General features: G+C 39.1%; 1 protein-coding gene across 3 annotated transcripts in view; it reads right to left on the bottom strand.

The window, feature by feature from the left end:
• Astn2 (astrotactin 2) overlaps positions 1–26,665 on the bottom strand; it is a 980,272-nt gene that overhangs the window by 318,051 nt on the left and 635,556 nt on the right. For all 3 annotated transcript variants that reach the window (XM_038333150.1, XM_038333151.2, XM_038333152.2), the window contains one exon: positions 19,928–20,116. In XM_038333150.1, coding sequence (XP_038189078.1) covers positions 19,928–20,116 — 189 coding nt within the window. The remainder of the gene's footprint in view (positions 1–19,927; positions 20,117–26,665) is intronic.

The raw sequence follows: 26,665 nt of genomic DNA, 5'->3' as shown, positions 1-26,665 counted from the left end.
CTCTGACAGGCTATTGTCAGTTGATAGCTATTGGATGAGAGGAAATCATCTTTATTGTTGTCTTATCACTGGTAGGTTGCCCACACTCCATTGGATGGACCCATATACATGCACACATGGATAGTACTAATTAGGCTTTAGTAGGTTATTTAAAAAGAAAGAGAGATAACATGAGTTTGGTGTAAGAACATGTTAGGGCAGGTGGTCCTCAACCTTCCTAATGCTGCGAACACTTAATACAGTTTCTCATGTTGTGGTAACCCCAACCATAAAATTTTCTTGCTACTTTATATCTGTAATTTTTCTATTGTTATAAATTGCAATATGAATATTTGTGCTTTCCGATGGTCTTCTGCAAGGGTCATTTGACTGCCAAATGTTGAGAACCACTGCATTAGAGGAATATATGGAAAATTAGATGAAAAATGGAGTGGGGACATGATCATATTTTATTTATACATATATGAAATTTTTAAAGAATAAGTATTAAGATGTTAAGGCTGGGGATATTAAAGTGACACCCCTGTTGACTTCTAACTTCCACATGCATGCAGACACAACTGCATATCTATCTGGGACACACATATGAATCTATTCACATGCATGTGATCGTCTATTACCACTGTCAACTCCCACTTTCTATCTTTACTACCTTATATAGAAATTAAGCTTAGTGTAGGATGTTGAATAAGTGTGTACATACATTCATGATGAATGAATGAATGAAATGGCTCTTTTTCTAATAATAAGTCATATAAAGAAACACAGAAATGTCTGGGCTCGACTTCCTTCTGTCTTCACTACTACTATCCCTTCTTCTCCCCCTATTTATTATTTCTTGCCTTTCAGTTTGTAAGCTGTCTTTCTTTATTTTAAATATTAATTCTTATCACATAGCCTAATAGAGGACAGTTGAGAAATTAATACCAGTAGAATGAACATCACATGTGCTGTAAAATGATTCACACCTCATTTAAAGTTGAGTTTTATTATGAGCGGGAAGCTAGGGCAGCTGAGCAGTGCTTTCTACCAAGACCCTGATAGAACCACCTGGTTTCTGGAAAAATAGTGATGGATGCAGAGAGTAGTATAGTAAGAGAAGTTAACATGATAAAGAATGTGTAGACCCAGACAGTAGTGCCACACACCTTTAATACCAGCACTCAGGAGACAGAAGCAGGTTGATTTCAGTGAGTTAGAGGACAGTCTAGTCTACAGAGCGCAATCAAGAACAGCTAGGGCTACACAGGGAAACCTTGTCTTGAAGAACCCAATGAAGAAGAAGAAAGAGGAGGATGTTGGGAAGAAGAGGATGAGGAGGAGGAAGAAGAATAGTAGAAGAAAGAAGTAAAGGGTAGACCAGACCAAAACACAAAGAAAAATTTGAATTCAGGACCTTGTATATGCTAGATAAGTACCCAGACATGAAATACATCCCATGCCCCAAGAAATGTTTATTTTTTTTGTCAGGTGACAAGTAAATAAATATGGATTCAGCCTTGAGAATTAAAGACTATGTCATCAGTAGGTACTCATCACCTACTATATACCAATTGATTTAAGGAATGTGTTATTTAACCAAACACCACATGAGGAAATCACAGGCTAAGACAAGGGAATCTGAGACATGTGACTTTATCAAGGCCATATATGCAATATAGCAAAAAAATGAGTTAGGTTATAGGTCTGCCTGAGTCCCAAGTTAAAGTCGTCTTACTTAATTAAGCTGTCACTTCAACCCTACAATAAAAACCTACAGTGCAGAGCAGGAAAGAGCATGAAGGACAATGGTTAATGGTGGCTACCAGTGTGAAGATGGTAGCAGATGTTTCTATGATACATAGAAGTTTCATTCCCTATATCCCTACAGAAAGGAACTAATCTATAGTCAACATGAAAATATTTTTTAATTTAAAAGTTTTATAATAAAATTAGCCTTTAACATATAGCTCCAATTTGCTGACATCTTGGTAGTGAATGCTTGGCTACACCTTGGAAAATTATAAGAATGAAGAGGCAAAAAGAGTCCGAGGTCTCAATTCCCATTGTGCTAACCTGAATTGGGGCCCATATGTGCTTTAGCCCAAAGCCCCTGCTGTTGTCCCTTACATTCTTTCTTCCTGGCTAATTTAATCATAAGCCACTAGGGAGCACAGCGAAGTTCTCTGAAGGCACCTTTACTCTCCATCTTTATACTCAGAATAGATATAACATTGGCTCCTCCCCATGAGCCTGCCTGAGGAGCAAATGTTCTACAGCGTTTGAACTGCTTTGCAGAATAGCAGTCCATAGGTGTAGGTTTACTAAGTAGGAATTATTATCATAAATATTATATTTGGCCCTATTGAATTATTGACAAAGTTCCTTTGATGACCCATTGCACACAGTACCCAGGGGTTTCTTTGACGTGGCAATATTTCTTTTACAGCATTTCCCTAACTCTTTAGTATCATTGTCTTGGGTCCCTGAGGCTAACATAGTGACTTAGGCAGAATGTATGGCCAACCAGCCAGTTTAAGAATAGAGATATGCTTGAGGATATTTGGAGCTGGACTGCCTGGATTGCAATCCTGGCAGCACTATTTATAATACAGATGGCATTGAAAGAAGTATTTAATCTCTCAGCATCTAAATGTCATCATCTGGTAAAAATAAATGCATGTAGATGGTAGATATGGTGAGGTAAATTTGCATTCCAATCAGTTAAGATTCCAAGGCAAGAAGATTATGAGTTTGAGGCTAGGTTACACAGTGATATCTCATCTAAAAATAAAAAATAGATAGATGACAGATAGATATATGATGGATAGATAGATAGATAGATAGATAGATAGATAGATAGATAGATAGATAGAAGATATGGGGAGAAGAGAGGAGAGGAAAGAAAAAAGAAGAGAAGGGAAGGAAAAGAAGGGAAGAGAAGACAAAGGAAGGGAAGGGAAGGGGAAGAAATAAAATAGGAAGAAGTGCATGCATGTCAGAGAGATAATTGTGCCTTAGATTCTTAGGCCAGGATTCAGGTTTTTAAAACTGAATGTGCTAACACAGGTGGTTTGAATTTCTGGGTTCACTAATGTCCTATGAGTTCACCTTTTGTCTCCTTTACTAGTGTAACAGGACTAAAGGCTCAGGCAGTTAATTTATCTTTTCTCTCTTCTTTTGTATCTTTTGTATGTTTAATACAAGTCAGGCTTTACTTGTAGACTACTATGTTCTACTGATTTCCTGCCATCTCCATGAGGAAATCTCTTAGATATGACCAGATAATGGTTACTGAAGCAGGATGATGCAAACCTAGGGATTTGTTATATTACTGCTTACTTTAATATGACAGAAATTTTCCAGAAAAAGTTACTATTTAAAATATGATCAAAGCAATATTTTACCCCCATTCTTCTTTCTTGGTGTTCTTACAATCTTTCTTCACACCCTCAATGACATTCCATCTTCCCCAAATCAGAGCCAAACCTACCTCCTGGATTCCTCTCCCTCATCAGTAAATTTGTTTGCTTTTCCTTTGGGACCCACCCAGACTCTGGCTATTCCATACCGTGTTAATGCCTGTCAACAGTTTTTTACTTAGACCATAGCAAAAGCCTAGGAGCTGTTTTCTGTTTCAACTCAGATTTTACGGGTCCATTCTATGGACCCTAGCTGAAACAGTCATTTAAAGACATCTGTCAAATCATATTTCTCTTTCACCCAAACAAAGCACTGTCTTTTTATATAACACCATTTCCTCTTTATTTCAACTTTTCTGCCTATGACTTTTTGGATTTTCTTGTGTGTGTGTGTGTGTGTATTTGTGTGTATGCACATGTGTGTATGTGTACATGTGAAGGCCCGAGGTTGGTGTTGGGAATCATCTATATGGCTTTACTACCTTATTCTTTGAGGCAGAAGTTCTCAGTCAAGCCTAGATCTCATAGATATATCTAGTCTCACTGGCTAACTTGCTCTGGGGAATCACAGTTAAAGCTTCTAAGGCTGGAGTTATAGGTGGGTGGACATGTCCATGCCACATTTACTGGGTTACAGGAATAGAATAGCAGGTCTTAATTCTTTTGTGGAAGTGCTTTAACCACTGAGCCATCCATCCCACTGCATGCTTATTATGTGTAATGGTTCTATACACCCAGGCTCCATTTTGCTTACATAATATGCCAAGAAATTTTTTTCTTGCTGTACCTGCTACTTGGGAAGCATGGCTCACTGCCTCCCTTGTTAAAATCTTACCACCAATGCCATCTTATCAAAGATTCATAGGTGTCCAACTTATAAAAAGTAGATTTCTTTGTCTAGTACATTCCAGTTCTTTTACTTAACCTTCTTTCCTCTTAGGGTTTTATTTTGTGGCAGTGTTTACTTAGTTATTGATTGTCTTTCTTCACATAGACGTAACTATTTTGTTAAGTACAATGGACTGAGTAAACTTTATTGTGACAAAAAAGAAGAAAAACCTTTAAAGGATTTTTTTCACCAGGAACAAATGAGGATTATACAAAATAGAAAAGGGACACATGAAATCTCAACACTTAAGAAAAAGTCACTTTTCCAATGGTCTATTAATCACAGCATAATTTTAAAACTATACATTTATTAAACTTATGCATATTTGAACCACATTTCAATTCACCCTTGGCTCTAACTACCTTAATGAGAACAATTTTACTAACAGAGAAGATGATGCTTATTAAATTCATGCAGTCACCCAGGCATGCCAATAAATTCTTGAAGAAAGGGTTTTTTAAAATGTTAATTCCAAGTTTTCCAAAGCAACAAGTGCCATATTATAGATATTCAAGCACACTTTTTGAATGAATAAAGTTACACCAATGTGTGATACAGGTAACTTATCCTCTCTGAGTGTACAAATTGTTCTCAGTAACATTGTTAGAGTAATGGTCTAACTAGGACTAGGTTCCTTATCTCAGTTACCTCACAATGCTATGGAATTTTCTTAATTTTAATTAAGGCTGTAAGTTGAAATTGTTCCTGTAAGGATCCAAAGAATGGAATCTCTTGCTTCTGAAACCCATGTCCCTCTGCTTTCTGGAAGTCCAGATGGTATTCACCAATGGACGTCTACACTCCTGTGTAGGATAGAATCTGTTATTGTAACAAAGCTCATGACCTGTGGAAAGACCTTTAAGGATGTTCATTTTATTGAAAATATTAGAAAAACAATCGGTCTGATATTCCTTTTCTAAAAGGAGAGAAATAGTTATTTCATTTTGGTTGTATTTATACATCGAAACTCCAGAAAGATATCCAAATAACTAATAAAATTAGGAAGAAGGAGGTTGCCTTTATACGACCTGTACATGTAAATGAAGGCTTTTTTCCATCTCGCCTACAGAATGCATGGGAAGGTATAATGGATAGATTAGCATATTTACTTGTGAACTATTGCTTATAGATAATATACACTGGTATAGGTTCTTGTAGATTGGCACATATATAAAATTACCTTTGTATTTCTGTCAAAGACAATTTGTATATTGATAGAAATTCAAATTATATTTGTTATATTGTGCATGTTCCTATTTCTGTTTATAAAATTTTTGCACATATGCAAAGTTATTTTGTATGCATGTTTCTACCTCTGCTTAAAATATTTTGTATATTGATGCAATTTTAGCATATATTTGTCATATTGCACTATACATTTTTATCTTTGATCAAGATACACACATATCTTGCATGTAAATATTCTTTACATTTTGAGGGCATTGACCTCATTTTCTGCACATCTGTTTAAGGACTGTTTATTTTTTATAATGTGAAAGCTTAGTCTTTGAGCTATATAGGTATTAACTATTACAGGTCAATAGTCACCCACATTTGTCATACTTATAGTTAGGCTAACCAGGCTCTCTGGATGCACAGAGATGTACTTCACATAGATGGGTAATATTCAAACACTTCAAAGAACTGTAGAATACGGCATTTAAACAACTCAGGATTCTGTTGAAATAAGACACAATTGCTACTGGTAGCACTGATCTATTCCCAAGAGAATGTTGAAAGCCAAAGACACTTCTCTCAGAGCTTGTTTTCTTCTTAACAAAACTAGCCTTTGGGCAAAGAACTGCCTTTAACTTGAATACTGACAATACGCATGTTGTCCAAACTGAACAAGCAGGATATAAGCAAAATCAGCTGCCTAACCTTGCCAAGACAGGGTAGGACAGTCTTGTATTTTCCTGCTTCAGAAAATGGTCTGTCAGATACTCTACGCCTTAGCCAAAGCTGGGTGCCCCAGTGTTACAAATGAGACTTTGGGTGATTGTTCAGGTAGTCAGCTATCTCTGTCATTTCTTGCATCTTTGGTAAGCTGCTTGCTTGTATTTTTGCTTACTCAGGTAATATTATTTTCCTTCTCAGGTTTTTGATGGGGTTAAAGACTAGATAATCATATCTACTCTCCTTTAATAACTTATCTCTGACATTTTTAGTATAAGACTTAGACTCCTCAGGATAGGATAACTGTTGAAATAATCTCTGTTATTTGCTAATTTCCTTAGACTGAACATTTAGCATGTGTTTCTTACTTGATGTTATTCATGCTGACTGTACTTCTATTTTTGTGTATGTTTTTGTCTTTTATTTCTACTGGACAATATTTGATATTTGTTCTTATTGTATATAGTTTTGGATTAGGTGTAGAGCCCTCTTATTTAGACAAAAGGGAGAGGTACTATGGGAATTCACTTAGTCATAGCCTTCTGGGTACCAGCATATTAGGGTATGGTCTAAGGACTGATAAGAGCAGATAAGATGCGTGCTCTCTCTTGACTTGTGGTCTGAGTTTCTGATCACAGGTCCCAACATCGACAGAACAGAGGACCACAGTGACTTTCTTATCGTGAATGTTCCCCTAATAAACAGTTATTATTCTTTATTCTGGGCTCTTGTGGACTTCCTTAATTATATCTACATTCACACAATCAAGTCAACAGTCTAGCATGGAGTGGAAAGAAGTTCATGGGTTTTAAAAGCCAACCTGATGAACTAATGTCAGGTGATGGCTTCTGGGGAAGAGTCAATCTTTTTTAAGTGTATTGTTAGTGGTAGATCAACACAATACAATAGCCGTCTCCACTCCTAGGAGTATATAGGCAGCACAAATTGGATTCCATGGGTTACTACAAAAAACCAAATAGAGGACATGGAGCTCGGAAGGTAAGGTATGTAGTAGTGGATGTAGGAGAAGTCAAGGGAGACGATCAAAATACACTATATGAAATTATCAAAGAATTATTAAAAATATAATGAAGTAAGTAAATTGGGAAGCAGAGTGGAAGATCTGCACAGAAACAGGTATAATTTTTTGAACTTTAAAAAGTCATAGCTGATATAATGTTTAAGCTATCACATAACTCTTACAAAAAAGAATAGGATAGGGAGGCACACAGCTAGATACAAAAAGTTGTCTCTAGCGTTCCTTCTGCATTTCAGACTTAATACTTCCAGACTAAGGGTCTTTGGGCTAACCTATCTTTGGAATGGTCCATTTAAGAAGTAAATCTTTTGAAAAGTTTCTAGCTAGCATTATAATCTAAGAGACTGTGCATCTCAAGGATGTGAGAACAATCCCTTTAAAATGTATTCATAAATTAAGCAAGTGCCCCATTGCCCATACTCCATGAGGAGGTGAAAGCCTAACTTCCATGGGTGCCAATTAGCTAACACAGATGGTCTAATCGCAGATGATATGTTTGTGAAGGCAAGCACAACTCACCGCGACATTTTGGGCATGTCTGAGTCAATCTTTTCTTTTCTTCCAACTCTTTCCCATTTGCTCTCTCTGTGTTTAAAACCCTTCTACCTTTGTCCCAACAGAATTTGACCAGACCTTGCCATAGTCATGAATAAATTCTTCTTTGCTTACTTAATATTGTCCGGGGCAATGTTTGTTTAGACAGTTGAGCAGTATATCAGAAACAGGCTATTTAGTAAAAACTAAGAAAATCTGAACAAGAAGTCAATATTAGTTTATTATTAGTAATAATTATATTATGCCAAATATTCAAGGGGAAACTGGGCACAGTATGTATGAGAATTCTTCTTCATACTGTGACTTACCTATCAATCCAAGTCTGTTTAAATGTTTAAAATATAAATATTTTAAAAATAACCCTATCCAAAACTATAGGAATTGTCATTCAGTGTAATAAACCAGACACAGAAAGATAAAATTGCATATTCTTATGCACAGTCTTAAAAGCAACCCCCTGGAGGGAAAGAGAATGGTGCAAGAAGAGAGGGGAAAAAAGTAAGGAGTTGGTCAAAAGGGCACAAAATCTCAGTAATAACACAGTGTTTGAAGTGAATTTTATATTTTTCACTGGTTTAAGAAGGATGTTTTGTGTGTCTGGTGTGAGACACGTGTGTGTTTGGGTGAGGACATGTGTGTGGAGGGCAGAAGATGACACTGGATGTTCTTACACTGGTTTCTACTTTATTGTTATGAGAAAGGGTCTCTCACTGAATCTGTAGCTTATAATTTCAGCTAGCTCAGCGGGCTAGCATATTCCTAGGATCCTCCTGTCCCTGGCTTTCCAGTTCTAGACCTAGGGACTCTTTTTGCCTATGTTTTCACATGGGTGCTGGAGATTCAAGCTGTTTACCAACTGAGACATTTTTTCCAGCACCACAATGGCTCTTGTAAGTGTTCTCAATACAAAAAAAAACCCAATAAATATGTGGAGTGATGAATATGTTAATTAGCTTGATTTTATAGTTCTCCATATGCATATATACCTATATTAAAGCATTATAATGTGCTCAGTACATATAAACAAATAATATGTATCTATTAAGAATAAAGTTATTAAACTTGTAGAACAGGCATATCTCTTTTCTAGGTATGGAAAAGGCATATACTATGGTATAGAGACCATCTAAGCTTCAGACAGAAGGAACCAACTAAGCTAGGTTGTGATATTATTCATTATGAACTACAACCAAGCCATCAGACCTCACTGAGTCTGAATTTCTTCGTTTGTGAACTGACATTAGCAAATGTACTTGTATCACTTCTTCAGTGGTAGGAGAAATTATTATTCCATGTGTAAAGGCATCTTAGATAATACATGGACTGTGCCCCTTAATGTTCAACTGTATCCAACAAAATGCTGTCTCTTAGTATTAAAGTCCCTCACTGAGGAGAATGCAGTCTTATTTTTACTCTGCTCAATGGATATGAAGTAATGATGGGGGACAAAATGTTAAGGGACGTAGACTTGGAAAACACATGAAAAGAATGTCTCATTTTCCTTTTCTACTACAGCTTTAGACTCTATCTTGTTCAACTCGAATCCTAAACATGGAGCATAATAAGCAAGCAATGAATATTTAAGTGTTGAATTACAAAGCTGAAAGAGAATTTAATGAAGTTTTGCTTAATTTTCAGGTTATATCCCTATTCCTTTGCAAACAGAAATGCATAAAGGCCTCTGGGCTTACAGCTCCCAATGGCTGTGTCTGCAAAACATTGCTAATATAGTTAGGGAATTATAGCTAGGGAATTAGCTAAGACATAAGTGTATCATTTGAAGGACTGTTCTCCGAGCTATGAAGAGGCAGGGAGGACCAATTCTTTTATTTTCTTTCCTTGCCCCTACCCTAAAAAACAGCTGAATGCAGTTCAAGAAGCTCCACTGTCATGCTGGCCTCCCGACAGATGGAACATAGGCTGGCTGGCTGAACCACAAGTAAGATCTGAATGCACCAGCCCAGGACAAGTTCGAAGCCTACAGCTTTGGTTCTTGTCTTGTGCCTTCTAATTCATCGCCCACGTTGACTCCATTGAGAATCTCATGTGACATAAAAATAAATGCTCATTTTAAACTCTTAAAAGTCACCTTTGAGGTACTCCACAAGATTATTATTAATAGTAATTATTTATATATATAAAACCCCAGCCATTGTTGTTGGTGTTTTCTGTAGTAATTTACATCCAATGCACTGTGATCCTATCTTTCGCTGGAATTGTTACTAAATACACTTCAACTCAGTGTATCTTCCTGAAATGGAAATACTTCCCTAAAAATTAAATTTCCAAATATGCATGTGTAGGCTTATTAATGGAAGCTTAGAATAGACTTTTTATATCTTTTGCAAAAAATACAAAGAAAGTAATACCAATACATTCACATCTCACATAATCTCAGATATGACAGAATGCACAGCACAGCAACACATTTCTGAAGAAGATGGACTGCAAAGACCCTTGAATTCCTGCTAGGAAAATGTTGCTAACATTTGCACATCTTTACAGAGCCTTTTAACCTATGTTTTCTGATCATTTTGCTGTTGTCCTCCTATATGGCAGATACTATTATGTCATTTGATAAACTGGTAAGCAAATTAAGACTCAGAAATGTTTTTAGACCACATTCAGCCTTATAGCACCCTTTCACTAGGACTTATATGACTTTTGATTGACTGCATATCCTCTCTCTAGGTGTGCAATAATATCTTTTTGCCATCATCATCATCATCATTGTCATCCTTCTCTTTCATAGCGGAGATTGATCAAGGGCCCTGTTCATGTTAAACACTAGCTGTGTTGTTAAGCTATGTCCACAAACCTGTCCCTGCTTCCTTCTTGATGTTTTTATCTATGTATTCCCTGTTCAGTTACATTCCTGGAACATTCTTCTACATACTTAAAAGTTATTGACTTTTCTGGTCTTGCTCAACACCCTTTTCAGGAAGTCTTTGCTGCTGCTCTTCATGACCAAGATGGGGTTTGACGGGGTTATAGAATAATTTCTTAGCTTCCAGAAATTCTTTCATCATGACCCACTCTGCAGAGTGAGCTTGGGCAGTGATTGTTTCATGTATGTGAAAATAAAACCTTTAATTATCATTTTTATCTTGTCATTCCAAGTGATTAATGTGACCCAATATGTTACAAGTATTCAAGAAAAATTTAACAAACGGGGATAAATGGGAAAGTCAGCTGGAACCTCAGGGCCCACACGCATTTCTCTGCATCCTCCCATTTCATCTCACAATTAATAAAACAATAGCAAATGACTTCTGAGGCATGAGCTCTTCTAAGAGGAAGGTAGCAATGTTACCTTAGTATAAAGCAAAAGTTATAAAAGTTTCAATACGGTGTACTGGACACCATTGACTAAGGATACATAATGCTGCTTGACCAGTGGGTGGGCTGTCTCATATCTTTGAAGGGTTTATTTATAAAAGAGACGGCTAAGCACATTAGTGCATTAGCAGTTTAAAAAAGATCATAGGGGGAATGGCAGAAGATACTTAGGAGAACAAACTGCCTGGAGTCACTTTGGAAGCACCCATTATGAACAAACAATCACTGTGCTAATTACAATTGCTCTGCTAATTACAATTACTGTGCTAATTACAATCTATCCTTATCTGTTCTGTAGGCTCCCTATGGACTTTTACTTCTGAGTGCTTAGACCAGCCTGAGTTACTGCCTTCATTCGAGTGTAATGAAATTGCACTTCTTCAAAAATTGTCTCTGCTTCGGATGTCTCAATGATTGGGAGAGGCTTCCTCCTCCTAGAAAAGGTGTGTAGTCAGGGATTTTGAAGCCAGAACGTCTAAAGCAAAACTAAAAGAGAGGAAGGGAACTGTGTGCTGATGGAAAGGGACCTTGTTGGTCTTGTTGTACCTGTTACAGACACAGATGCAGTTTTAGATTGGTTGCAGAACATTTGAAATTTACTATGTGCAGCTTTGTTTCCTCGGGAAATAACCATGGTCAGTATAGTGGAAGGCACATGCATTAAGAAGAAAATTTAAAATTAAATTAAATTAGATCTCTTTCTTCTCTCACTATATAGGGAGAAAATTAGAGACTTATTTTTAAATGGATGAAATTTCCATGTCTCCTCTTCTTCCTCTAGCATACACACACACACACACACACACACACACACACACACACACACACACACGGTATCTTCACTAGCTTTTAATCTTATGTTTTCCCCAGTTAGACTAGTAGTGTTTGTGATATGAAATTCTGTCTCAGTATTTAAAGAAGACAAAGGTTTTACTTTAGCCAACACCCATTCTAGACAGGTTTCCATCTATAGAAGTTGGAATTCTTCTCTTGCTGCCGTAGAGCAGGCTGCACGCCAACTCTTTGCTGGAAAGTAGCTTTCTGCTGCATCCAGTGTTGGTAGAAACTGCAGCACATAAAGGTGATGCTTAGCTATGGTTCCCCTGCATGGAGCAGGATCTTCCTGCATAGAGGTGACTCCTCCATCAGAGCTGATCTCTGAATATCCCTGTGCCCATCAGTGAGCATGGTGGATGAACAGCACGCTAACTCCACTGTATTGTTTTCTGAGGGTCTATCAGGAAGAAGGGGAACATGATCTGCCCTGGGACTGAAAACTGAAATATAGTCTCAGTACTTGGTCAATGGGGAGAGGGTTATGGAAAGTGCTTCTATAGGAACCCATTGTTCTCTGTGCCATGGGCCTTGAAATGTGGTGGCTAATTTCAGACAGGCAAATGGAAGAGCAAGAATCCTTTCTCTTCAGGTACCATCTAGACAGCTATGCTCACCATGGAGAATGAAATTACAATCTTGCTGTTGAAAATGGGGTCACAGGTTCAGGAGCTCACTGAAAAGTCTAGTTTTCACGCCCCATCTATAAGCTACTCAAGGAGAACTTGAATTTTAGGACACTCCCCTTAGTGACCAATATGTAAATAAGAGTTTCCTTAGCACTTGTAGAATTTGTGTGTTCTGAATTCTGAGGGGATGAATGGAAAATTCCTACCCTTAGAAATAGTTTTCAGGTACAGTGTTGATAGCAGGTATTATGTACTTTATTGATCTCAGAGCTCCACATGGCTTCAGATCATATACAAACATATATACATATGACCATATACACATCTAAAGACTGTGGACTGATTAAGAGTGGTGGGTCAGAACCTGACTCCACTGCTTATGGGTTGTGTGATTTGTGATAGCGTGCCATGTACTATCCCTTTTGGCTTGTCTCAGAGAGAGAGAGAGAGAGAGAGAGAGAGAGAGAGAGAGAGAGAGAGAGAGAGAGAGAGAGAGAGAGAGAGAGAGAGAGAGAGAGAGAGAGAGAGAGAGAGAGGAAGAGAGAGACAGAGAAAGAGAAGCAAAGAAAGAAATTCAGTTGTTCTTTTGTGGTTTTCATTTGTTTTGTTTTTACCCCAGGAACGAAATCGTTTTACTACTGTAGTAAGAATTTGTGAGAGTCAAGGTCCCTTCCATATCTAAGAAATACTTACAATAGTAATGGCTGCTTCTTGGAGCTGTGATAACTAAATGGTAATGGCACCTGTCACATAGCCCAAGTACTTCAGGGCATGGCAAATTTGTAATTAAGGAGGAACCGTAGACAAATGCCATCTCTAATGTAAGATTCTGCATGAACGCAGTGCTATTTCTAGGTGCCGGATGCTCCCATGCCTGTCATCCCTACAACAGGGTTAAGAGAAGTACATAATAATTCTTCTGTCAGACCAGACTCCCAAACACCAGAGTGACTAGGATCTCTGCCATTCTGGAAGAAAGGTAACATAATCAACATAGCAACACTTTTCCTACCCGTCTCTGAGGTTTTGAAGTTGATTGTTTTTAAGGCACAAACTACTGCATTTTGACGTACATTTATTTTCTTTTGTGAAGTCAAATTGATGGTCACTTCATAATATGTACTGAAAAAATCAAACAATATGTTATGTCATATAATACAAGACATATAAAAGCCACACACATACTAAAGGAGGAACAAAAAGGAAAGAGGGTAAAGAAAAAGAAAGATTCAGAAATAAAATAAGTAATTAACCATCTCTCAAGAAAGAGTGTAGGAAAAAAATAAAACTGTTCAGAACAGCTTTGGAGGCCACTTCATCTAACCAATTCAGTCTCCCCATACACGGAGCATGTCAGCACTGCTAACAAGGAAGGACCAGCTTTCCTCAAATTCGTGCAGAGAGCCCTTCTGTCTCACACAGTGTGGGTGGGTGGGTGCAGAATTCTGAAATTCCGTCTCTTCCCTAAAACTCTCTTCTTTTGCTATAAGAGATGTAATATGATAAACAGACCAGATTGGAAAGTGCCTTTCTAGTAAATCTCTCATGAACCCGTGTTCTTCACAGGTCATTACTGAAAGTCTGTGACTAAATGTCTGCCACAAGCAGGACCGCCTTATTTTTTTATGAGACTTTTGCAAAAATCTACCATTGTAATTTGCTCAGCCCTGTTCTCCAGCAACCTGTCCTCTGCCACCTCAAAGACTCCAGGCTCAATAAGAGTTCCTGAGTGATGTTTATCTAAATCTCCAGGAGCTATGGCCCAAGGTGACCTTTCTTTCTTATTGCAATGAAATAGGATGGATAGAAGAGGTTTGCAGTAAAAACAACAAACAAATAAAAATAAACCATCAAATGCCATCAGCTTTATGAGTTTATCTCACTCCCACAGGTCTGCGGCTTCCCACACTGAAAAAGAGCTAAGGGAAGGAAGAAGCCCATGGCAATAGATACTGTCTCTGCCTGGGTCATTAAAACCAATACTGCATCAAAACAGATTAGAAAGAAAGCCAGACCCCTTGCTGCATTTAGGGGCAATTCTGATGTGAGATCACCAGCTCTTCTCATTTTCACAGCACTTGACATTTTTTTAACCAAAAGTTTTTCTGTCCATTCCTGTCCATTTTAACCAGATTCTTATTCTCTCTAAGAAGCGAGCAGGCTCTTAAAGCACGGCTCTTAGTGTCTTTGCCTTTCTTTGTCTCTTCTTCTTCTTCCTTCTTCTTCTTCTTCTTCTTCTTCTTCTTCTTCTTCTTCTTCTTCTTCTTCTTCTTCTTCTTCTTCTTCGTTCTAGCCTTCAAACTATCTCTACTCTCTCACTGTTTTTTTTTTTTTGTCTTCTTCCTCATTTCCTCAACCCTTTATGAAGTTGTCACCTTTCTTTAGTGGCCCCTAGGCTTGCTTTTATTGTCTCCCTCTTTGTCTTTCCAAATTCCATGGCTGTGCTTTGTGAGTCTGACCTTTTTACTCCACACATTTCACTGCCTCTGATCCTTTTGTTCCACAATGAAGGCTTCCACTATGCTACTACTCATGTGTTGTACACAGCCTTGTCATAGCAGGGGTTCTAAACATCTCTATACATACATACATACATATCCCTTAGAGACAGACTGCAGCCTCCACATGGCAGCTTGTAAGATAGAGCCTCCTGTTGGTGGCCTTTGCCTAAGATATCCCTTCAGTAGTGAACCTGGCCTTGTCCCATGGCACCTGGCTTCTGATTGTGCACTGAGAGCGGTGGTGGAACACAAGGCTGCGCCTGCTACAAAATAATGCAGGATATGAGCAAAGTGGCATATTTTTCTCTGTTTTTTTTTTTTTTTCAGGATTTGAAATAAAAAGGGATCTGTGGTCTGAGAGTTAGGAATCTAAATTTCAGTTCTGAGAAGTCTCAAACCATAGTGAACGCTAGCATACAAATATCTCCGTCTGTCTGGGTAGCAAAGGTTAGGCCTCAACGAGACTGGTTGTATACACTCATCTGCTTCAGAATTATTTTAAAAGCATTTTGCAAAACATCCAGGTTGTTCTTTTAGACGTTTTTTCAAGGAAGGAAATGGGAAACCTTCCTTCAGCAGGGGCCAGGTGTGGTCACATAGAGAAGAGCAGGGACGAGAACAAAGCAGACCCTGTTGTCACATGGACATGTTGTAGCCAGTACAGATATGGATATCTCAGGCTAGGCTGTTGTCAAGAAGGGAAGCATATGGCAGGACGGCTGGTGGAAGTGCCTGCTGGCTGCTCTCTCTTTAGGCTGGACCAGAAATTACATGGAAAAAGAAGGGGAACAAGGAGGAGGACGTGAGAAATGACCGCTGCCTTTGATGAGGGAAACCTTGGTGGCTTCTGGATCTGGGCCGACACAGCCGCCCCCCCCCCCCCCCCTCACCTCTTCTCTCTGCAGGATTCAAGAGCTTTGTGCAGGGCCGACACAGTGGCCCCTGCCTCTTCTCTCTGCAGGATTCAAGAGCTGTGTGCCTGTTGGGGTCTTCTCTTTGAATTAAGTTAATCCACATGAAATAGATTAGAAACTGGCACATTTGATAATTTCTCATGGGTCACACACTCAAGTAGTTACCACGAGAAATCAGCCAGCATCCAACATGAGAGGAGCTTATCATTGTACCTGGTACCTGATAAAATGCCCGTATTAAAGATGAGGCAGAAGAATTATGCTCGTCACAGGGCTGAGACATGTAGGTAAAGGTACCTGCTCCATTCCCTGACTCACTCTTCCCATGCAACCATATGTCTGGGACTATAGTTGACCCTTTCTTAGACAGGAAAATGCCCTTGTAGCTATCTCTGAAGATGCTCCCTGTTCTTTGCTATCCCTTCAAACTCCAGTTCCCATGCCTTGTCTTCAGTCCTGTTCTTTATTCTTCCTCCTAATTCCTCTTACAAGGCTTTGTGTGACTTCTCTGGAAAACTCAAGCCTTTCTTTGAACACTGCTTTAAGAATTACATTTTACTTTTATTCTTCAATTGTGCTTGTTATCCCGCATGTTTATAATTTCCTTCCTCAAAGGGAAGGGGTAATTTATTTGTTTTTTTTTTCTCCTTTTGGATTACAAGCAGCATTATTCTATCCATCATGATACTCAAGACACTTTTGTAAACTGTTAAAATTATGGAAAGCTAGTTTTGTACAATCTCTGCTTTAAGTAATAGCTCACCTCGACAGTTCTTCAATTTCCTTCACAGACTCTCCAGTGAAGCTGCATTGAGCTTTGAACACCTGAGCAGTGAAAAGGACTGAATTGAAGGCCAAGACTGTGCAAGCTTACACGGAGGCTGCCAATCACTTCTTTTGCTCCTGGATTCCCTTTCAGCTCTTCCCTTCTCTTGCAACTCTGCATTGGCCCTTACAGTTTTCTTCTCAAATCCTTTTCTCTCTGATATAATTTCTATCGTCTTTAGTTGCAGCCCCCAACACCCTCATCGCATGGCTTCCACAGCAGACACCTGATTGACACCCCTGTTTCACACCCTTCCCTATAACCTACTTTCCACACACCCTCCAGTGAGGCTGAAAATGCAAGTTATTCATTGCATACTCCCCTCCTGGCCTGATTTAAGAGTTTCCCATGCTAGTTAGAAAACAGATGTGGTCTGACACAGCCTCAGGCTAGGCCTCGCATTCATCTCCTGTCATTATTCCTACATGGTCATCCTCCGCAACACTCTCATTTCCTGAAACAACAACTTCCTTTCTTTCTTAGAATAATTATCTTCCATTGAAACCATTTCCAGTACTAACTTCTACTTATCCAGGTATTAGCTAAGTGATACTTCATATCAGCAGCTGATTCTAAGCCAAGCTACTGCTACCTAACCCAAGAGAGGCTCATTAAAAACTGCTCAAATCACAGTAGATTCCATTGTTAATTGTTTAAACACATAAGGCTCCCGTGTCAGCTATATCTAAGAACTAAAGTATCTGATGTCATGGTGTTTCATTTTGAATCATACCCTTAACAAGCATGTTACCTGTGGTGGTTTGAATAGGAATGCACCCCATATGTCCATGGATTTACATGCTTGGTCACCAGGGAGTGGCACTATTAAGGGCTGTGGTCTTGTTGTAGTAGCTGTGTCCTTGTTGGAGGAAATGTGTCACTAAGGATAGGCTTTGAGTTTCAAATTCTTATTCCAGGCTCTCTCTCTCTCTCTCTCTCTCTCTCTCTCTCTCTCTCTCTCTCTCTCTCTCTCTCTCTCTCTCTCTCCTTCCCTCTCCTGCCAGCTGATCCAGATGTAGAACTCTTGGCTTCTTTTCTAGCACTATGCTTGCCTGAGCACCACCATGATTCCCGCCATGACGAGAATGGTATAAACCTCTAACCATATAAGACTTCCCCAGCTAAATGTTTTCCTTCATAAGAGCTGCAATGGCCATGGTGCTTCTTCACAGCAATAGAACTTTGACTAAAACAGTACCTGAGAAGAGGGATGTGCCCAGAGACCATGCAACAATCCCAAAGATAAATGCTTCCAAAGAATTCACATTTCCATTCCCATTCTCAAAAATGGGAGTTGAGGAAATTCCATTTTTGAGAATAAAAAGATAGGAGTCAGACTTATACCTGACTCTGAACCCTGCTTCTCAGTGACTCCAGTCACTCATTTTTTTTTTTGGCACTAACTTTTGAATAGAAAAGGGGAAAATGAGGTTAATCAAAACAATTCTAATTCACCAAAGTGGTGGTGTCTGTGATCTATAATTTTTTAAAGGTGTTTTAAACTTTTGCTTCCCATTTGTGGAAGGAACCAACAAGCTTTCACACATCAATAGATGACAGAGTGCTGAGATCCCTGAGGCACATGCTGAGTTAATGTTAATGGCAATTATCATTAATATTAACAATAATAGTGGTGAAATAATCAGCAAAGTGATAGTGAGAAGTATGGTGTTTATAGTATCAAAAACAGTAAGGATGAGTTTAACACAGGCTAATTCTTCTTTTTTTTAATGTTAATTTATTTATTATGTATACAATATTCTTTCTGTGTGTATGTCTGCAGGCCAGAAGAGGGCACCAGACCTCTTTACAGATGGTTGTGAGCCACCATGTGGTTGCCAGGAATTGAACTCAGAACCTTTGGAAGAGCAGGCAATGCTCTTAACCACTGAGCCATCTCTCCAGCCCCCACAGGCTAATTCTTAATGAAAGATTGCCACACTGTCATTCCCACTACAATGGCCGTTTCTATTAAAGATATTGTGAATGGGGTGATGGTATATGGCTGCTGATTCCTATGCTCTCTACAGTGATAAGGGGGACTCTACTTGTAATAACAGTTTACTCCCTTTCATGAATTTTAGAATTCATCTAAAATTATGTGGCCTTTTGCTATTTTAAGAAAATCTACTTTTCCACATGGATTGAGTCTTCTCACTCTACCCTCATAGCCATTTTTCAGAAAGTATAAAGAAGTTCCAAATCAGTTCATCCTTCCTGAATGACCTTGATTTCCTCAGTTGTTCAAGGAAGCCCTTCACGTCAGAAAATGTTGAGTCTTTGTATAACCCAACCAAACCAAGGCATTGTTCTTTTCTTTCTCATTGAATGAGTATTTTTTTTTTAATTATCCATGTACGCTGAATCACTGGCACAGAAAAAGGCTTTATCTTGTTACGAGGGTAAAAAAAGGATTTCTAAGTAGCTCTGTTGAGATTTGGGGAACATGTGTATCCATGTGTTAATAGACAAATAGAGAGGGAGAAGGTGGCTAGTGATGGAGAAAGGTGTTTTAGGAGTCTTTGGGAAAATGTTAAAGCAGAATGTTTCTAGGTGATAAGATTTTTAAATTTTTTTTTTTTTTTTTTTTTTGGTTTTTCGAGACAGGGTTTCTCTGTGGCTTTGGAGCCTGTCCTGGAACTAGCTCTTGTAGACCAGGCTGGTCTCGAACTCACAGAGATCCGCCTGCCTCTGCCTCCCGAATGCTGGGATTAAAGGTGTGCACCACCACCGCCTGGCTTTTAAAATATTTTTTAATTCACTAAATGTTTTTATTTTTAAAATTTCAGAATATCATCTATAGGATACTTAGCTTTTAATAGACTGGAAGATTAATTTTTTAAAAATCCCATTAGGTATACTAAGAGGATGATTTAAGATTGAAATTAACATATATGCATAGACATAGAAAATAGAAGGACAGAATAAATTTTAGGTCAGTTGAAAGGTACCTGGAGAAATAGTTTGATGACTTCTAACTTTCCTTGAAGGGTATTAGCAACATACTAGGCTCTGTTGCATCCTGCCCATCCTGTCCATCCTTTCCTCCCCAGCACAGACTTCCCTGGGGACTCTAACTGTGCAAGCAGGCATCCATCCCATACCTGAAGGTCATTTGGAAGACTTGGCCTTGATTTACATGCTGGGTCCTGTTGTTGTAACCATGTAGCATCTCTCCAAAGAGGGTGTCATTGAATTTGGAGTCAGGTTTGAGGCACTTGGGTCCCTCGCAGACATCTGAGAGCATTAGACAGGATTTCCCATCTGGAGCCAGCTTGTATTCTTCCACACAACTGCATAACGAAACAATCAAGAGTTAATTCTACATCCTAGCTGACCAAAAACCAGGGCCTCCTTTGCCCCAAAACAGGTCATAGTTTAAGCACAGAGACAGCTATTTTGGCTGAAATCTATCTAGGGCACAGGTGTCTGGAGAGAAGCACATTAATCCTGAAAATGGATAAATCCAAGGAAAGTCATTTGTGCCATTTTAAAGGAGTCAAGGGGGACACTGGCATGCACAACCGTACATAAAGGAGATTTAAAAGCAGTTTTCCATGAACACACATATTTAAAAAGTTTGACAGACCAATTCAGAGGGATTTATCAACTAGTTTCTCCAAAAAGAATCTATTCCCAGTGTATCTGTCAACTGAGGTTGAATACTGTAGGAAAAATTAAAGTTTATATTGCCCTTGTAACAAAGGTGACCCATCAGGATCGTGGACAGTACACATAGTTAGAGAAACAACCTCTGCTCAATTATCAGTGTTAGTAGTCTCCACTGGTCTCTCAGTGTCTGACAGCCAGATGAGCCCTTGACATGCCTTTGAAGCAGGGATGGGCTCCTTTGTGGACCAAACAGACATCTGAATGGAGAGTGGAAATAAGATTTCCAATTTAAAGATGTATGCAGTAGAAAAGTGTTTTCTTACACGAGGGCACACTGAGGTGGAGGAGAGAAAAGGGAAGGAAATGGAAGTCTCCATACCTGAAAATTAACACAGAAACTAGCAATAATTGAATATATGTGCTTTCTTGATTCTTTTGTAATTATATACCTAGAGTACCTGTGCATAAATTAACCATCAGGCAAGAGAATAAGCTGCATAATTGGAGAGACTCAGACAAATGTATTGTTTACTGCTTGGGGCCTGTGAGCATGGGAAAGTCACTAAGTTCTTTGGTTCCCAGATAGGCCCTCACATCTGACCATAATCAATAGTATGCTATGAAGTCACATGATATGTCACCTAGAAAAAGGAGACTTCAATGATGCTATCAAGTTCATTACTACCGTAGTAATCATGGTGTGCATCTATGTAGTAAGCCTGTCCTATTCACTAGGCAATTCATAGATCCATTTTAATGCAAACAGTAAAATTAATATCAACCCCCATGTTGAGCATATTAGCAAAAAAAGGATTTAAAGATGAAGTGTATTTTAGGCTGGGGCAAAGCTGGTTTTCAAGTTCAGGTCTGTTTAGTAGCCAAGCATCTCCTGTAGGCATCTTTTATATTCCCCAAATCTTGGATTTGCTATTTACACTTGAGGCTGGTTATAATGTTACATTTGAAGAATCACACAGTGATTAAAGACAGTGGAGGTTACATAAATTGGACTGTAAGATGACTCAGGAACTCACAGGACAAGGCCTCTGTGGAGCTGTTTGGATGGAAAACGCAGCCATGGTGCTGGAACTTGCAGCTGATGGATGCTGGACAGTGTAGCTGTTTCTATAAGGTAGTTGAAGGCATTGCCAATCTGACTCAAGACCACGCTGGTGAAAAGTCGGGATATTCTCATGCATAAAACAAGCTGTCACTCTTTTGTGACCTCCTTCTGGTTGTTCAGTGTGCTGTGCTGAAACTTTGGTTACCTCTCCAAAGGTCACAATTTCCTCTCCAAACTGCAGCAGAGGGCTGGCAGAATGAGGCCTTGTCCAGGATTCTTGAAGTCAGTTCCCCACCCGCCATCTTTCCCATATCTGTTAGGTACAAGTAAAGCCCCCTCCGAACAGTTTGAAGACAAGCGGACTGCATGGATACCACAGTGCAGAGCATATAGCAAATGTTTCATAATGTCGAATAGCACCCATTATCCCAGTAGGGTCCCAGTCAATATGAAGAAATGGTTTACTTAGTAAACTGGGTAAGATACTTCTCTATCTCTTTTTTTACCCATTCATATACACAAAAGCCTGTGCAACTGTGATTAAATATACACTTGCAGTAAATGTATAAACAGAATCAAAATGTGTAAAGTAAAATGTGGAACTTATTTTCCTACTCCATACTTCCTGTACAACTGTTGTCATTATTATCTGTTATATATCCTATTAAAATGTTTCCAACTCATTTAAATATGCATTTCCATATAAATATCACATACAATATGCACAGATATGTAAACAAAAACATAGTTAATTATATACATAAAAGTTCACAACACATTTTCCTAAGATGCATTTGTACCTAATGTTGCTTGAGATTTTTTTTCAAGCCAGTGACTTATGGATCTGTTTTTAAAATGGTTATTTGGCACTGTACAGCACAAACATTCCATAATGCTTTTAACTAATTTTTGTTGATAGGCACTTTGGCCATTTTTAGCTATTTGTTATTTCAAATACTGACAGAATGAAGATCTTTGTAGATATATCGCTGTATATATGTGTGTATTCTGTAAGACAGATCCTTAGAAGAGGGATTGCTGGGTCAATGGTTTATGAATTTTAAAATTTTGATAGTTCTATTAAATGGCCATCTACAGAGGCTCTACCTGTTTACAATCCCATCACTGATGAATGAGGGACTTGATTTTTCTCCATCATCCATGTTCATTGTTGGCACTCTGTGATGGGAAAAATAACTCATTCCCCTTTGGATTTTCATTTCTCTGATGTTGCATCCTTTCCTATTTCTCTTTCTGTGGATGGTACTTATTTTATTTTTTGACCATTTTCCTGGTACGTTACCTGCCTCTTCCTCATTGGTCGGTATTGGTAGTGTGTATTTTCTGGATGGAACCTCTTCACTGTCCATATGCTTTTAAACTTTCTTCTACTCTAGGCTTGTGTTTTAATCTTGATTTTGATGTCACAGAACCCCTTTTAACTGAGATTTTTTTGTAATGTTTGGGAAACCATAGGATAAAACATTGTCTTTTTGTATATTAATCAGGTATTTTTAACATTTTCTCATCTTTCACTACCTCGTATACATGGAATTTCTTTATTTTCTGTGCAGTGGAGTAATTATTTGCTTTCTCTTTATATTTTGAGCATATATATCATGCGTTAGTTTTTAATCTACCCCTACAAAATTAGTTATTTGAAATCAACAACTTTAAAAATGGCTAGACACTCACCAGAAGGGTCAATCAATTCACTAAGTGACTTGAAATGCCATTTTTATTATATACTAAGTAGCAATATACAGAAGGCATGCACAGTTGAGTTTATTTTCTATTTAATGTGTCTGTATTACTAAAATAGGTGATCATGAGCCATCCAACATGGGTGCTTTGAATCAAGCTCACATCCTCTGCAGGAGCAGCTCTTAACCACTGCTCCATCTCTCCAGCCCCTGGTAGGACAGTTTTGTGCTGGGGATTGCTTACACTGTGTCAGAGAAAGCATCTTGCATTCTCTGTTCTCTTCCTGGGTATGCACTATCGCGTATATGTAAGCTTTCCTTGTAATTGAGTGGAGGAACCATGCCATTGTATTCTCTACAGTGGTATCTGCATGGAACAGATAGAGTCATTGCCAGACATAACTATTCAAAATATCCTCTGATTTCTGGATCCCTATCATCTGCTATCAATGGTTTAGAGATTGTAGGATACTGATAAGTACTGTACAATAGATGTGAGTGGCCGGATAAGAGATTCCGTGTTTATGCATGCTTCTGCTTTGGTGGAGGGTTCATTTGTTCCAGCAAGAAGGCTTATTTCCTCCTGACTATTGCAGCATCACCATGATTTAGAATCTTCAAATTTAGAAACAAAGCTTTCATGTCTATTCATCAAGTATTTTTTTTTTTAGAAAAAAAACCTTTCACTGAACATTCAAATTATTTTTATCATAAGGTTTCTTTCTGTTATGGAAATATTCACAGACTTTATGGGAGACACTCTACTTACAAGATTATAATCATATAGCTTGCATATTTTGGATCCAGGACAACAAATTTCAATTCTGATTCTGCTTCTCAGGAGCTGTGTACCCCTGACACACACATGCACACACACAGACACAGACACACAAACTTCCTACCCTCTCTGTACCACGTTTGCTTTTATATAATGAAGTCCTTGACTTATAGAGCCACTGTACAGATGAAATGTATATGTCAAAAAATGAACATTTCTATTATCCTAATATTCTCCATTTCAGGAATGTTCCAGTTAGGTTTTCTATAACCATGACAGAACATTATGATCAAAATAACTTGGGGAAGAAAGGGATTATTTAAGCTTACAACTTCGGTCATACTCACCACCAAGGGAAGTCAGGGAATAAACTCAAGGCAAGAATTTAGAAGCAAGGCTCTCTGCTCCTCCCTGTTCTAGAGACAGCTGCTTCTTTTCGTGCAGTGCCAGCCTCGTTCCAGAGACACGATGGTGAAGGTCGGAGTGAATGGATTTGGCCGTATTGGACGCCTGGTTACCAGGGCTGCCTTCACTTCTGGCAAAGTGAACGTTGTTGCCATCAATGACCCTTTCATCGATCTCAACTACATGGTCTACATGTTCCAGTATGACTCCACATATGGCAAGTTCAAAGGCACAGTCAAGGCTGAGAACAGGAAGCTTGTCATCAACGGGAAGGCCATCACCATCTTCCAGGAGCGAGATCCCGCCAACATCAAATGGGGTGATGCCAGCGCAGAGTATGTTGTGGAGTCAACCAGTGTCTTCACCACCATGGAGAAGGCTGGGGCCCACTTGAAGGGTGGGGCCAAAAGGGTTATCATCTCCGCCCCTTCTGCAGATGCCCCCATGTTTGTGATAGGTGGGAACCATGACAAGTATGACAATTCCCTCAAGATTGTCAGCAATGCTTCCTGCACCACCAACTGCTTGGCCCCCTTGGCCAAGGTCATCCATGACAACTTTGGCATCGTGGAAGGACTCATGACCACAGTCCATGCCATCACTGCCACCCAGACTGTGGATGGCCTCTCTGGGAAGCTGTGGCGAGGCGGCCATGGCGCTGCCCAAAGCATCATCCCTGCATCTACTGGCACTGCCAAGGCTGTGGGCAAAGTCATCCCAGAGCTGAATGTCAAGCTCAAGGGCATGGCCTTCCGTGTTCCTACCCCCAATGTGTCCGTCGTGGATCTGACATGCTGCCTGGAGAAAGCCGCCAAGTATGATGACATCAAGAAGGTAGTGAAGCAGGCATCCGAGGGCCCACTAAAGGGCATCCTGGAATACACTGAGGACCAGATTGTCTCCTGTGACTTTAACAGTGACTCCCACTCTTTCATCTTCGATGCTGGGGCTGGCATTGCTCTCAATGACAACTTTGTAAAGCTCATTTCCTGGTACGACAATGAATTTGGCTACAGCAACAGAGTGGTGGACCTCATGGCCTACATGGCCTCCAAGGAGTAAGAAGCCTGCCCTGGACCACCCATCCCAGCAAGGACACAGCAAGAGGTAGGCCCTTGGCTGTTGAGTAGTCCCTGTCCTAACTCAACCCTTGACACTGAGCATCTCCCTCACAGTTTCCATCCCAGACCCCCAGAATAGCAGGAAGGGCTTAGGGAGCCCTACTCTCTTGAATACCATCAATAAAGTTCATTGCACCCCTCTTAAAAAAAGAATTTAGAGGCAAGAACTAAAGCAAGTGCCATGGAAGGAACAATACCACTTAGTGGGTTGCTCCCAATGCCTTGCTCAGCTTGTTTTCTCACACTCTACAGGACCACTTGCACAGAGATGGCGTCACTACAGTGGAATAGGCTCTTCCACATTAAGCAAAAAACAAGAAAATACCCCCCCCCCAGACTTGGTCCCAGGTCAATCAAATGGAGGTGATCTCTTAGCAAAAGCCAATTCTTACCAGATGATTTCAGCTTTTGGCAAACTGACAGCACCACCAGCTAGGAAGAGGATCACTTTTCACCTACACTTTCTCATCAGCCACTTGTAGTCCAGAAAAGCTATTACTAATTTTTGTGCTTGACTTTGGTCCAATCAAACTGATTAGTTCTAATGTGTTTACCAGCATTGCCTAGGTGTATGGCCACACATTTGAGAGTCAGGGTTATAGCAAAAGCTGGGAAATTGTTCTTTTTGTTTAAGTTATACATATTTAAATCTCTTGTTTCTGCCTGTTTGAATTTTCTACATATTCATGACTCCAACTTGGAATTTTTGTTTTCTAATGATATAATACATTTTATGGAGACTTCCATGTGTGGTACTCTAACACTATACACCATATTCTCATTAAATCTTTTACCTTTTGTGTGACTACAATTCTGTGCTTTGTTCACTATTTGTTCATTTGTAATGTATTTGTTTGTGATACCTGCCCCTTTGAACAAGCTTTCTACATTTTATTGCTATGTCTGTTCCTTGTTCTAGTTCATTTGCTTATTTTTTGTGTCAATTCTTTTCTGCTACCTTATTTTATTTTGCAGTTTTTTTCTTCTGATTCTTGAGTCAAATGCTTTGTTTGTTTATTTTCCATCTTTCTGGCTCCTTAGCAAATTGCACAGAGTTTCTGACTGCAGCTTTGTATCCAAGCCAAGTCTGACATGAAACCCTCTTTATTCTAAGGAGGGTTATTTCAGTTTGGCCGACTGTTCATGTCCAGGTGGTACTT

Source organism: Arvicola amphibius, chromosome 6 (assembly GCF_903992535.2).
Source record: "Arvicola amphibius chromosome 6, mArvAmp1.2, whole genome shotgun sequence".
Classification (NCBI taxonomy): domain Eukaryota; kingdom Metazoa; phylum Chordata; class Mammalia; order Rodentia; family Cricetidae; genus Arvicola; species Arvicola amphibius.
The sequence above is the reverse complement of the archived record's forward strand: the minus strand, read 5'-3'. Positions and strand labels throughout refer to the sequence as shown.